At 40.6% G+C, this 14,689-nt stretch overlaps 1 protein-coding gene across 1 annotated transcript in view; it reads left to right on the top strand.

Annotated features, from left to right (window-relative positions):
• Positions 1-14,689, top strand: part of SPPL3 (signal peptide peptidase like 3) — a 73,228-nt gene that overhangs the window by 27,503 nt on the left and 31,036 nt on the right. Inside the window, exon 2 of the mRNA XM_037156138.2 lies at positions 6,723-6,800. Coding sequence (XP_037012033.1) covers positions 6,723-6,800 — 78 coding nt within the window. The remainder of the gene's footprint in view (positions 1-6,722; positions 6,801-14,689) is intronic.

The raw sequence follows: 14,689 nt of genomic DNA, 5'->3' as shown, positions 1-14,689 counted from the left end.
ATAAGGTCAAATTCAAGGAGTTCATCATCACCAAGCCCTTATTATATGAAATGTTAAAGGGATTTACCTAAGAAAAAAGATGAACAGTGAAAGGACAGCAAACTCACAGTAATTAAGAACCACACCTAAAACAAAAGCAAACTAAGAGGACAGCTAGATCAGGAGCAGAAACATAGAAATGAAGATCACGTGGAGGGGTAGCAACAGGGGAGTGGGAGGAGGAGAAGGGGGGAGAAGGTACAGAAAATAAGTAGCATAGATGGTAGGTAGAAAATAGACAGGGGGAGGGCAAGAATAGTATGGGAAATGTAAAAGCTGAAGAACTTAAAAGGTACATGGACATGAACTAAGGGGGAATGTGGGTGGGAGAAGGTGTGCAGAGTGGAGGGGAATGAAGGGGGGAAATGGGACAACTGTAATGGCATAATTAATAAAATATATTTTAAAAATAAAAAAGGTAAAAATGCAACTGAAATGCAAAAATTGATTTGTGCAGTGTACGGAGAAGATGCTGTGACTGACTGTGTCAAAAGTGGTTTGTGAAGTTTCATGCTGGAGATTTCTCTCTGGACAATGGTCCATGGTTGGGTCACCAGTCGAAGTTGATAGCGATCAAATCGAGACATTGAAAACAATCAGCATTCTACCACTGGGGAGAGAACCAACATACTCCAAAGTATCCAAATTAATAAGGTTATTGGTGAAAAAGAAACATGTATCTTTTATTTTATGGAAAAAACTAAACAGACTGTTTGGCCAACTCAACAGTTAAAGAATTAGTGCTTTTTGTAATGACCACATACAGTATTTCAGCCAAACTGGTGACCTGCGCTCATACATCACTAGTAAAGTCTTCAAGTCTGTTTCAGTACGTTTGGGTAACCTGATTTTGGTATGGTCTCAAATGCATGTATTTAGTTTCTTTTTGCCTTTTAGCGAGAGTTCCTTTACTGCAGAGTGTAATGCTGTTCCCTTTTTACTGTGCACTTAGAATATCTGGACACACACACCTCAGTAAGAGAGCCTGAGAAAAGACACATTTCTGGTGATGGTTTGCTTCAGGCGAGTGGGATAGGGCGGAGGCTGTGAAATAAATCAGATCTGGGCTTTGATCTTCTAAAACCAGCCAGACTATCCACCCTCTTTCTTAGAATACCTTTCCCTTCCTGCCTACCTTTTACTAGCGTTACCCCAGAGCCCAATCTGTAGTAAAATGGTAGGATCTCTGTTCACTTCCAGAGTGCTGATGAATCTTCGATTCTTTGTGCGGACAAATGGAAGCATAGAGAGAGGTATGGGCCAGGCCTTCTTCTTCACCATCACTATTAGCAGTGAAAACCTTTAGACGTTTTTGAAACAGCCGAATGCGTATTTAACACAACTAGTGTTTCTAAGTACATCCCAGGCTTATCATCAGCTTACAGTGAATAGTTCCTTCTGTTCCAGGGCTTTTTAAAGACTTAGTAGTAAAGTGTATGTACTTATACTTTAGCTTGACACAGGCAACCTCTAGTGAAATCGACTTAAGTGATTCATAAAATATAAGGCATCTATGCCATTAAGTCCCTAAACTTAGAGAAGTTTAAGTGGCAGAAAGTTCCCTGGTCAATTTTCCTCTACATTGTAAAGTTGTTTTAGGATAGCAAAATATTCTAACCCATTTGATGTCAGTAACCACATGTACTAATAAGTTCACATTTGTTAAGCAGATGTTCTTCTCCAAAAATGATTTTTATACACACTTCAAATGTAATATTATGTACAACGTCAGCGTTTTTATAATAATCCCTGTTGGCTACAAGGGGTTGTCAGAGCACGTCTGCCAAAGCACACGGTGCAGCTCTTTCTAATGTTATTTTCACAGGGGCTTTGAGTGCTCCGTGGCGTGAGACGCATGCCACCTTGACCTGTGGGAGTCCATGGTTTGCCTTTGATAAAAAGACAATAGAAAGGTTGCTGTCCTCTCTAAACCCATTTGTTTCTATTGAAGTTAGACACCAACAATCTACCCTCTTAATTCAGAAGGTTAAGTTCACTGAGAAAGTGTGAAACATTGGTAGGTACCGCTACTATTAATGCAGACGTGAGAATTACTAGACAGTGTTCATGTTCAGATTTTGTTCACTGAACCTAAAAGATCTCTTCGTATATAAAAAAGTGCATTCTTATATTGTCAAGTCTTCCATGTCTTAATTTTTTTAAATTAAATTTATTTGAAGCAGGGGAAGGGAGGGAGAAAGAGGGAGAGAAACATCAAAGTGTTGTTGCCTCTTACACACTCGCTACTGGGGACCTGGCCCACAACCCAGGCATGTGCCCTAGATTGGGATTCAAACTGGCAACGCTTTGGTTCACAGGTTAGTACTCAATCCACTGGACTACACCAGCCAGGGCTCATGTCTTAAGTTTATAGCAAAAGGCCAGTAAGGTAAGGCAGTAGAAAAGAATAGCTCCTGATACATAGTTAAGTTTTTAAAAAGAACAAGTTGTAGAAGAACAGGTGTGTTTCCATTTTTCCTGTGTGCATTCTGTACGCACAGTTTGTATGGTAGGTGCGTGTGCCCGGTTGTAAACAGTGCCTGCACCTAGGAAGGGGCAGTGCGGAGAGAGGCAGCACTTGGACTTTCGCTTTACATACTTAACTGTTGTTTGAATTTTTACAATGCACTTAATTACTTCTGGGATTTTTACAAAATGAAAATTGATAGTGATTTAAGTTTAAAGTAATTTTAATCCATGTTCTGTATTTTCTAGGAAATTTTTTTTGTTAAGAGGCTTTTTTGTAAAACTTCGGTAATGCTAGTTAGAATTGAAAATATGTGGAAATCCAAATAATTAGAAGTTAGAACTTATTTCATGGTATTATGTGATACTTCATACAGTTTGCATTAGGAGTCAGCTTTAACCTGATTTTCTTATATCAACTTACTTGGAAATAAAAACAAAAGCACCTGTTTAGTCTAGAAGAAACTATTCAACATCAGAGCGGTTTCTTCTGAAACTGTGCATTTAGTTCTGCGGGGAGTAACCTGCTTACTGCCAGGCTACGGCCATGAGACCCGGTAGCCCTCGTCAGCCTCTTCGCAAGGTGTTTTGCACACAGTCACGCCCCCTCGCCTTGAAAAAACGAACCGAAGGAAGTCAGTGACTACAAGACGGCCCACCACAGAGACCAACAGGCACAGAGGATCTGCAAGGGAGGGCGAGCGGGTTTCACAAAAATTCTTCCCAGACTTTCAGAAGTCTGAAGCCGCGAGTCTCCAGAGTCTCTTCAGTGAAGGATAAACACTAGTACTAGACCTTAAGACACCGAATTTGGGGAGGTAATGGCACTGTATGTCAGAATAGAAAGGGTACAAAAAAGCCAGGTCATTCCAGTAAAACACAGGCCAGTTCCTCGGGGGGCACATGCTGCTTGTTTTCATAGCTCTTGAGTGTGGAAAAAAATTTAATTGCTTTTCAAAATGCCTGCTAGCCCTTAATCATATGAAAAGCTGCTCAATCTTTAATTAACTTTAATTTTTTAATTACATTAGAAAATTAATTAATGCAAATGAAAACTCATACTGAGATACTGATTTTCATCTGTCACATTGGTAAAAATTCGAAAGTTGGACAGTGCTCACTGTTGACGAGATGTTGGAAAACTAGAACTCTGACCTGCTGCTGGTGAGAGAGTGGAAGGATTTAACCTCTGCGGGCGGTCGGGCCGCATCTGTCAGATTGCCAGTGCAGTCCTCCTCAGTCCAGCAATCTCAACGTTAGGGAACTTAGTTCTACAGAGGTATGTAATCTCGTGTGTGCAATGCAGGCACATTTATAAGTCTCTTTATTACAAAATTGATTGTTACAGAATTTCTGGAAACAACATGGTGTACCCACACAATGGAATATTACGCAAGTGTTTAAAGAAAAGAGTCTTTCCCCAGACTGATAGAGGAGGGTGTCTAGGCTGTACTGTGAAAGGCAGGGTCGGGGAGTACAGAGCTGAGTACTTCATACCCTGCCTTTTGTAGTGAGAACGGTGAGAAGCCCTGTCCTTACATGTTCACTCCAGAGGCGCTGCAGACACTAACGGAAGTGGTTGTCTCAGTCGACGGGGGCGCCGTGAGAGTTCTCAGTGTGTACCTCTTAATGTACTTAATGTACCGCTGATTTTAGAGAGAGAGAAAGTGGGGAAAGGGGGGAGTGTGAGCGAGAAACACGGATGACCAGCTGCCTCCCCGTCCACGCCCTGACCAGGGACCAGACCCGCAGCCTTCTGGTGTACGGGCGACCCTCCAACTAACTGAGCAACCAGCCAGGGCCCAGATTTTTTTTTAATTGAGAATATGTTTCTTCTAAACAGAGGTCATTTGTTTTTAGATTTTATAAATGTGCAAAGACTATGTCAAAGCAAGAAAAATATAAATTGATTGGATCAATTTTCTTTCTTTTTTTTTTTTAAAGATTTTATTTATTTATCTTTAGAGGGGAAGGGGAGGAGAGAGGGAGAGAAATATCAATGTATGGTTGCCTCTCATGCGTCCCCTGCCGGGAACTGGCCTGCAGCCCGGGCATGTGCCCTGACTGGGAATTGAACCGCGATGCTTTGGTTCACAGGCCCGCGCTCAATCCACTGAGCTACACCAGGCAGGGCTGGATCAATTTTCTTAATGCATGAAATACACTGTCTGAAGTATCTCTTGGTAGATAAGCCCTGTCTACATCATCTACGCACTTCTCTTTATTCATCTACTGATAAGCTTTATTTTTAAAAATTTAGTTGCATTTATTGAGGTGACATTGGTTAATAAAATTATACAGGTTTCACATGTACAACTCAACAATACGTAATCTGTATATTGCATTGCATAATCTGTATATTGCATTGCGGGTTCACCACCCAAAGTCAAGTCTTTTTTCTCTCATGTTTTTAATTATTTCACCATCTCAAAGACTTTGCTGTGAAAAAAGGTTTGGCTTTTTTCAACCTTTTTATTATGTAAGTTTTCAAAATAAAAAAAAAGAATATAATGAATTCCCACGTACCTATGTTTCCAGCTTCAAGACTTACAAACAGTTGTGCCTTTTTTAGTGCATTTATCTCTCACCCCCTTCCCCTCCCTCCCAGAATATTTTAAAGCAAACCTTACATCATATCATTTCACCTATAATAGTCCAGTTATATATCTCTAATTATCATGACATTTTATTATGTATCCTGGTTTTTAGACAGATAAAGGGAAATGTGTCCTCCACATTCATTATTCTTTCCCACTTCACTGGGGTCATTTCCTGTCAGCATACGGAAAAGGGACTCGAGTGTCTCCTGTGTTTAAAAAATGTAGGACCTCCCTTCTCCTCATTTCCCTCCAGCGGCCATTCTCTTCCCTACACTTTTCAGGCACCTATCTCCATTTCCTTAACTTGAACCTCTCAGCCAGTGCCAGTGGGACTCCCATCTCCATCACTAAGACTGTTTTTGCTAAGGTTACCTGTGACTTCCCATTAAATAAATTCAGTAGACACCGTAGTTCTCACCTCTCAGCAGTCCTCAACACAGGTGACCTCCAACTGTCTCAGCACCTGAAACCTAATTTTTAACTTGCTCCAGCCATCCGCCAGCTGCTCTGCAGAAACCTGGGATTCCTCTCCTACCTCCCATAGACGATCCCCAAGTCTTACTTAATTCATTGTGTGTCTCATTGGTCTACCTCCCTAATGAAAGCACCACCCCCTGCCAGTTTTGGGTTAGAATCTACCTCATATACTCTCTTGTAGTATCCTGTAATTGCCTCTCTCCCCTTTGTAACATTTTTCACACTTACAGTCACTTGCTTATGTTAGTTTCTTGTTTTTTAATTTCTTAGAATGAAATTTCATTATTTGTCTAGGAAAGACATGTCAGGCAGAGGCCAAGACAGCCTTGTTTGTTGCTCTGTCCCCAGTGGTTAGCAGAGTGTCTGTCTGGCACAGAGGCATCATCAAACATTTGCTGAAACGAACAAAAGTCTATTTAGGAAAATCCCTAACAAACGATAATGGGCAGTGAGTTCTGATAGTCAGGCCATGGAAGGGAGCTAAGGAATTGGCAGCAGGATTGAGAGAATTGGGGGAGTGAGGGGCGCGGAGGTCAGTGAGGAGGTTGCAGGTCTTGCTGTTAAATGTGGGATGTGAGAGAAGGGGTGTCAAGAGCGCAGGAGATTTTGGCTTTGACGACTGAGGGGCTCATGATGCCATTCTTTGAGAAGACCAGGTATGAAAGGAAGACCGGTGACTTTAGTTTCAGACCTGTTGGCTTTGAAGAACTTCCTGTGGGACCCCGAGGTGGAGAGAACCAGTAGGCAGTTACAAGAATGGAAATGGAGTTCAGGAGAGAGAGAGGTTTTACTGCATCACCGATTAAACCAGTGAAATACCATTGGTCATTCAAGTGTAAACTGATAGAAGTTTGGTCAGTCAGACTTTTTATCACTGGTACAGAATGGCAGATACTGGGTATGGATGCTACAGGTGTGTATTTTATGTCATAGAGAAATGGAATTTTTAAATTATCGTTCAACATCCTGTGAGTGTTAACTAACAATAGCTGCGAAAACCAACATCTCATTTTCATCGTTACTTTGTTAATGATAATTTATGCCTTTTTCATATTAAAGGTGAAATAAAAACTGTGGGGTTTGTGGATCTTTATGAGGACTTGCCGCCATGGCATTGACCTTTTTCTTTTATTTCTCTAGGGCCTATTCCCTGGTGGATTCCAGTCAAGTGTCTACATTTCTCATTTCCATTCTGCTGATAGTCTACGGTAGTTTCAGGTAAGATGCGCCCACAGCGGACTAGTGTCACGGAGGTGTTTGAGAAAGCATTAGCACCCGAACATAAATGGTTAAAGTGGGATAATTCTGGTACTGATTCTTTAGAGGCTGCTGTTAAAACACTTGGTTTTGGTTATATGACTTTGGCAATTTTTATTTATTTATTTTTAGAGAAAGGGGAAGGGGGAGAGAGAAACATGGATGCGTGAGAAATGCATAGATCAGTTGCCTTTCATGACCTGACCTGGGGACCTGGCCCACAGCCCAAGGTGTGTGCCTTGACTGGGAATCGGTCCTGCACTCAGTCCACTGAACTATACCAGCCAGGGTGACTTTAAGATTTTAATGCAAACGTGCGTTGCCTGAATTCTGGTTCTGAAAATAATGACTCTCAAGGGCACTCATTGGGAAGGTTAGAGGAGGCTTCGTGACAGTGACTCTGCAGTCTCAAAAGGGACACAGTGGTTTTCGTAATATGGAGGCATTGGCGTAGGTTGAGCCATATGAAGTTGCTCAGTTTTTTTGACGTATAGAAATAGTTTATGGTTCAACTTACTGTTACTGGAATTATGGACATTAGCATGTACCAAGTATTTTCTCTGCTGACCTTGGGAATGCTGAGACTGGATCCTCTCGAAAGCCCTGTCCCAGCAGGCAGCCACAGGAATCGGGAGCTAGGCCCTTCCTCCCCTTTTTCACTGTCCTTTCTAGAAAGAAACTTTAGTGATTGTATAACTGGAATAGTTTTGTGGCTGATGCATTTAACAGTGGCCACATGAGAAATTTTGAATTGAGAACTTGAAAGGGATCGATGGTAATAAGTGAAATGGCATAAGGATTCCAGTATTATAGCTGGATCGTAATGGGTACTTAGCAGAATCACAGGCTTTATCTCAACACTGATTAGAACAAGTGCAATACTGTTGGTAATTCCATCGTCGACTGGTAAAAGTTTTAACCACTGAGACTTGTATTGAGAGCCCTAGGTTCATAACGACTCTTAGGAAGTAATAATCAAGTCAGAGCCACTTCGAACCTTGTCATGTAATCTTGATATTTTGTATTCCTATCTTTTGGACAAATTTCTAATTTCTTCTCTTTGTATATATACTGCGTCAACATTTCAAAAGACTTGGTAATTTTATTTATTAATTTTTGCAGTCCTTTCCCAGTGATACGTTTACCTATTTAAGGGAGGGAAGGGGGAATGGAGGGAAGGAAGGAGAGGGAAAGAAAGTAAGAGAAAGAAATATTGATCAGTTGCCTCCTGCATGTACCCTGACTGGGGATCAAACCAGCAACCCAGCTGTGCGCCCTGACCAGGATGGAACCCACAGCCTTTTGGTGAGTGGGATGATGCTCCAACCACCTGAGCCACGCCCAGTCAGGGCAGGACTTGGTGGCTTAAAAAAATCTTTAGACTCACAACCCTAATACTACAGTAAATACTCATTTAATGTCATAAACGGGTTCTGTGACTTTTTAAAAAAGATTTTATTTATTTTCAGAGAGGGGAAGGGAGGAAGAAAGGGGGAAATTTTAACATGTGGATGCCTCCCAGGTGGCCCCCACTGGGCACCTGGTCTGCAGCCCAGGCACGTGCCCTAACTGGGAATCGAATCAGTGACCCCTTGATTTTCAGCCCATGCTCAATCCACTGAGCTACACCAGCCAGGGTGGGTTACGTGACTTTAGTGAAATGACTTAATGAAGTATAACAAAGCCAGTTTTATTGTAGGCTAAATTGATGTAAACAAGAGTTAAGTTCCTACAGCATCTCACCCACGTTAAAACTGAATGACATTATTTGTACTTTCATTGGTATGTGTGTGACCTTGTGTTTGGCATATACTTGCGTGCTGCATACATTTTCACAGTTTAGATCATTTATATTCTGAGTATTTTCACCTAACAAAAACATTTTCCACAATCATTGATACACCGATTTTTAATAATTTGATGTTTCTTTGTGTTACTATCTTATTCCACTCCTATTGGACATGTGGGTTGTTAAGGTGACCATCTTTTTATGGGTTCTTTTGCATTTGGTTGAATTATACAAGTTAAATATCCAAAACTTGAAAGACTTTAGAGAGTATGAACCGGCTGTTACTGGATGTTGTCATACTGTTTTACAGGTAGGTTATACCAACCTAGGGTGATGCAGGTTTTGAACAAAATTTTATGGTATAAGTGTACCAAAGAATTATATTAATGGAAAAGATTTCTCTGATGAACTTCCTTATTTTACAAATGAGGAAACTGAAGTTCAACAAGATGTGGTAACTTGGTAAAGATTACACAGTTCATTGGTAGTGAGGTCTGGATTGGAACCCGGTGGTTAGGGCCTTGGTCCAGTACCTTATGTCTTCTGTACTTCTGTGATGTGTTCTCTGCAAAAAAGGAAATCATGATGCCTTTAGTTATACATTGAAATTGCCCTTGTTGAGTACGTTTGTGTTTTCTCCTCTTCTGTTTTCTGATGAAAAAGATTATATTTAAATTGTGGTATTTTGTTTTTTAAAATGCGTATATGAAGAACTCATCAGTGAAGCCATCTAAAGTCTGGGAATATTTTTTTATTTAATTTATTTTTAGAGAGAGAAGAGGGAGAAAGAGAGGGAGAGAAACATCTGTCAGTTGCCCCTTACATGCCTGCACCTGAGGACCTGGCCTGCAACCCAGGCATGTGCCCTGACTGCAAATGGATCCAGCGAACTTTCCGTCCACAGGCCGGTGCTCAGTCCACTGAGCCCCACCGGCCAGGGCTGGGAAGACTTGTTGTTGTTTCCTGCTTTGTGTACTACTTGTTTTGCTACTTGGTACAACTTCTGGTTTCATTGATTTGTGTGTGTGTGTGTGTGTGTGTGTGTGTGTGTGTGTTTTTGAATTGCACTCATCTTTATGATTTCCTTTCTTCTGCTTGCTTTGGGTTTAGTTTGTGCCTCTTTTTCCAGTTCCTTAAGGTGGAAGCTCAAGTTAATTGATTCGAAACTTGTCTTCTTTTTAAACATAGGCATTTAAAGCAGCAAATTTTCCTCCTAAGTACTGCTTTACCTGCATTCCACAAATTTTATATTTTAATTTCACTCAGTTCAAGATATTTTCTAAATTACCTAGTGATTTTTTTCTTTTGACACAGGTTTTTTATAAGTGTATTGCTTATTTTCTTAATATTTGAAGGTATTTCAAAATTCTCTGTTGTTGAAAGGGATCTCTGCTGTTGGGAAATAGATTGTTGGGTCAGAGGGAAAGGTGGAGTAAGGAACTCTGGGAGAGACTGTTGGCCTAGTACTGGCAAGAGATAACGATGGCTTTAAGTAGGCTAACAGCGTGGAATGAGGTATCGGTAGACTTCGGACAAGATCGCTGATGGAACGGATAGAGTTGTATGAGCGAGAAGAGTCGAGGAGGATGACTCTCAAGTTTTACGGCCTAAAACCTAGATCCAAAAGCGGTGCCGTTTTTGAGCTAGAAAGCTCCATAAGAGAAGTAGATTATAAAATATCAGATAAAAGCTTTGTGAAGTGGTCTACTTATTTCCCACTGGGCCTTCACATTTCAAGTACAGAGGGGAAAACTATATCAAGTAAAACTAGGTTCTAAAAACCAAACAAATCCTTGAATTAGGAGCCCTTACGTTTGCCATCCCTTAGCTGAGCTTTCCTAGACATCCTGTATTACTTGAAGCTGACACCTGTCTCTCCTTGATCTTCCCAGCTGCTCAGAGAAACGTAGTATATTACTCATCTTAGCAGTAAGTCCCCAAAGAGTTTGACAGACCCACAGGAAAGCATTGAAAGAGGGAGAGAACAGTAACTGGAAGGAAAAGTGAAAGGCTTAAAAGGGGACTTTTTTTTTTATGAGACCCAGGAATTATAATATGAGGCTGGTCTAAAATTTCTCAGGCAGCTTATTATTGGCAAGACACTTGAGTTGGGGCGGGGGAAGATGGAGTAATAGAAACTGGATTTACCACCCCAGCTGAAACAGTGATTTGCAAGACACTGTTCATACAAAAAAGGACAGTGACCCTGAGAAATGACAAACAGTTCAAGTCGTCTTAAGATGGTCCCCGGCCCCTGTGCCCCAAGTCGACTGACTCTCTTTCTTTTCTTTGTCTTCTTTCTTATCCTTAACCGAGAATATTTGTAATTGTTTTTTGAAAGAGAGGTAGGGAAAGAGACAAATGTCGATGCTAGAGAGAAGCATTGATTGGTTGCTTCTGTGCTCGGACCAGGGATCAAACCGGCCACCTAGGTATGTGCCCTGAGTAGAAATCAGACCTGCAACCTTTTCGTTACAGGATGACCCTCAGCCAACTGAGCCACACTGACCAGGGCCCCAAGTCCACTTTATAGTAACAGAAAATAGAATAGTGGTTAACAAAGGCTGATGCGTAGGAGTAAAGGGGAGGTACACACTCAGTTATAAGAGCAGTAAGTTCTGGAGACCTAAAGTGCAGCATAGCGACTATAGTTGTTAATAATGTATTGTATACTTGATATTTGCTAAGGCAACTATGGGAGGTAATGGATATGTAAACTAGTTTGATTGTGGTAATCATTTCACCGTGCGTACATATATGAAAACGTGTTGTATACTTTAAATATACGGACGTCTTTTGACTTAATGATGGGTTATGTCCTGATAAACCCATCGTAAGTTGAAAATATTGTAAGTCACAAATGAATTGAATACACCTAGCTACCAAATCCCATAGCTTACCTAGCCTGCCTAAAATGTGCTCAGAACACTTACATTAGTCTGCAGTTAGACAAAATGATATAAGACAGAGCCTGTTTTATAATAGGCATTGAATATCTCACATAATTTATTGAATATTGTACTGAAAGGGAAAACAGAATGTATGTGTGTGCGCCATTCACATACACAGTGGAAAATGTGGGCCCGAAGAATGGTTGAAGCCTTGAACTAAAATTCATTGCTGGTTGATGGGGATGTGACAGCCACAGGCTCAGCAATATCTGTCTTCTGATGAGGCTGGAGAACAGCTGGTTTTTACTGAATGTTTCACTTTTGCACCATTGTAAAGTTGGAAAATTGCAAGTTGAACCACCATAAAGTCAGAAACCATCTGCATACACATTTTTTGTTGTCAAAAATAAACTTAAACATTAAAAATTGTTTCTGGGTTGTGGTACAGGGAGAAGGATTGCCTAAGTCAAGGAGACAGAGCTGAGGGTCCAGAGAGACTGAGGCAGCTGGAATCAAATAGTCAGAATATGAAAGAGGTTTGCCTGAGGGCCCCTGGGCGGTTGTCAGTGTGGGTCAGTACGGGTCAGTGCGTGCGTGCCAGGCAATGACTTAAGACTGAGGAAAGATAAGGTAAGTGTTGAAGGGGAAAGGACCTGTTCCCACCAGCCAGCATGAAAAAGTTTATAATTCCTGTGGCATTGGGGAAGGCGTTCGGAAAGGTCCTGCTTCAGTGGTAGAGAATAATTACCCGAGACCAAACACTATTTCAGACCTGCCTAATGAATCATGAAAGCAAGGCTCGAACAAATTAAACTATTTCCAAATAACTTACAGCATTGCAGAACAAAGCTCAGGAAGAGTTATAGTATTATAAAAATATCACCCTGGCTGGTGTGGCTCAGTGGGTTGAGTGCTGGCCTGTGAACCTAAGGGTTGCACGGCCCAGTCAGGGCACATGCCAGGGTTGCGGGCCAGGTCCCCAGCAAGGGGCACGTGAGAGGCAACCACACACTGATGTTTCTCTCCCTGTCTTTCTCCCTGCCATCTTCTCTCTCTAGAAATAAATAAAATCTTTGTTAAAAATCAAGCAGCTAGTATCAATATAAAAGTATTTTTAAACGTATTATTGATTTTAGAAAGAGGAAGGGGGCAGGCAGGAGAGGAATAGGGAGAGAAAGAAACATTGTTTTGTTGTTGCACTTATTTATACATTCATTCACTGATTCTTCTGTGTGCCCTGACTCAGCATCAAGCCCACAACCTTGGCATATTGGGACGACACTCTGAACAACTGAGCTACCAGGCCACAGCACATAAAAATATTGAGACAGTTAAACTCAAAATGTCTGGTAAACAAAGAGGAAGGAAAACGTAACCAGTGATGAGCACAATTAATCAAAACCAACCCAGAGTTGATACAGTTGTTAGAATTAGCAGAGAAGTCCATCAGAACATAGTGTAATTGTATTACACATGTACAGAAAGGTAGGTAGATATTTTAAAATACCCAAATCAAACTTCTGGAGATGAAAACAATATCTGAGATTAAAACAACACGCTGGATGGAATTATCAAGTAGAAATTGCAGAAGAAAAGACTGACGAAGTTGAAGGCATAACAATAGAAACTGTACAAAATGAAATAAAGAGAAAAAAATGTTAATGAAAAGAGTATTCTTGAGCTATCAGACATCACACAGCAACCTCCAGTGGCCTAATGCGTGGGTAACTGGAGTCGCTGAAAGGAGAAGAAAGTGGGGGACAGGAAAATACTTGAAGAAAGAAGGGCCAAAATTTTTTCATGCTTCAAAAGAAAACTACAACCCACAGATTTGAGAAGCTCTATGACCTCCAGGCACAAGAAACATGAAGAAAACAATACCAAGGCACTTCATAATCAGATTGCTCAAAACCAGTGATAAAATTGAAAATCTAAAAAGCAGCCAGGGAAAGAAGGGGCAGGGCCCAGATATGTTCTGTGCACAGGAACAAAGAGAAGGATGGACATCAGATTTCTCATTTACTACAGAACAAGTGACAAGACAATGGAACAGCAGCTTGACAGCACAGAAGGAAAAACTGGCAGCGTAGCATGCCATAGCAAAAACACCTTCCAGACATGACGACAAGGTAAATGTGTATTCGGACACACAACACCTGGCAGAATTCATCGCCAACTGACTTGCACTACGAGAAATGTCGAAGGACATGCGTACTTAAAAATGGTGTCAGTTGCAAGTCCGGAGCTGCACAAAGGAGTGAAGATCAAGAAATGGTATTACGTTGATAAACATAAAAGACTTTTTTCTTATTTAACACTGTTTAAAAATAATTGTATAAACAAAAATAAAATCATGGAGTTTATATTGTAACAGGTAAAATGCATGGCAGTAGTAGTACAGAGGTTAAGAGGGAAAAATAAACGTAACTATTGTAAAGTTTTCAACTGTATGTGAAGTAATATACTGTAACTTGAAGGTAGACTGGGTTAAAAATGTAAGTTGTGAACTTTGTAACAATCACTTGAAATTAAGAGTTATAACTAATGACAACAAAGATGATAACAGATTCATAAAAAATTCTGTGTCAATATCAAAAAAGCAGATAAATGGGAACCTCAAAAAATATACAAATACAAAACAAATAGCAACACTATAGCATCAAACCTAATCGTAGCAGTAATTTCATAAATGGGCTTAAACATCCCCTGATTAAAAGGTGGCAATTTTCAGATTCAATTAAAAAGCAAGATTCATCCCTGATTCGGTGTCAGTTGGTTGGAGGGTTTTCCCATACGCTAAAAGGTTGCTGATTCGGTCCCCAGTCAGGGGATGTATGAGAGGCAACTGGGTGATGTTTCTCTCTCTTTCCACCCCCCCTTCCCCCAGCCCAGAGCAATAAATATATCCCCAGGTGAGGATTTTTTTTTAAAGCAAGATCCAATTACATACTATAGATACAAAGCCAGAAAAAAAGACAAAGTGAAAGATTGGGGAAAGATAACCAAGCTTATACTCATGAAAAGAAAGCTGGAATGGCTGTATTAATATCAGACAAAGCAACTGCCAGAGCAAGAGATACTACTACAAAGAAGGTTTTTCATAATGATACAGGGATCAATTAAGGAACAAGATATAATAATCCCAAGTGTTATGCATCTATTAAAAGATC

This window comes from Artibeus jamaicensis, unplaced genomic scaffold (assembly GCF_021234435.1).
Source record: "Artibeus jamaicensis isolate MK-2021 breed Jamaican fruit bat unplaced genomic scaffold, CSHL_Jam_final contig_525, whole genome shotgun sequence".
Lineage (NCBI taxonomy): Eukaryota > Metazoa > Chordata > Mammalia > Chiroptera > Phyllostomidae > Artibeus > Artibeus jamaicensis.
This window is presented reverse-complemented; position numbering and strand designations above follow the sequence as displayed.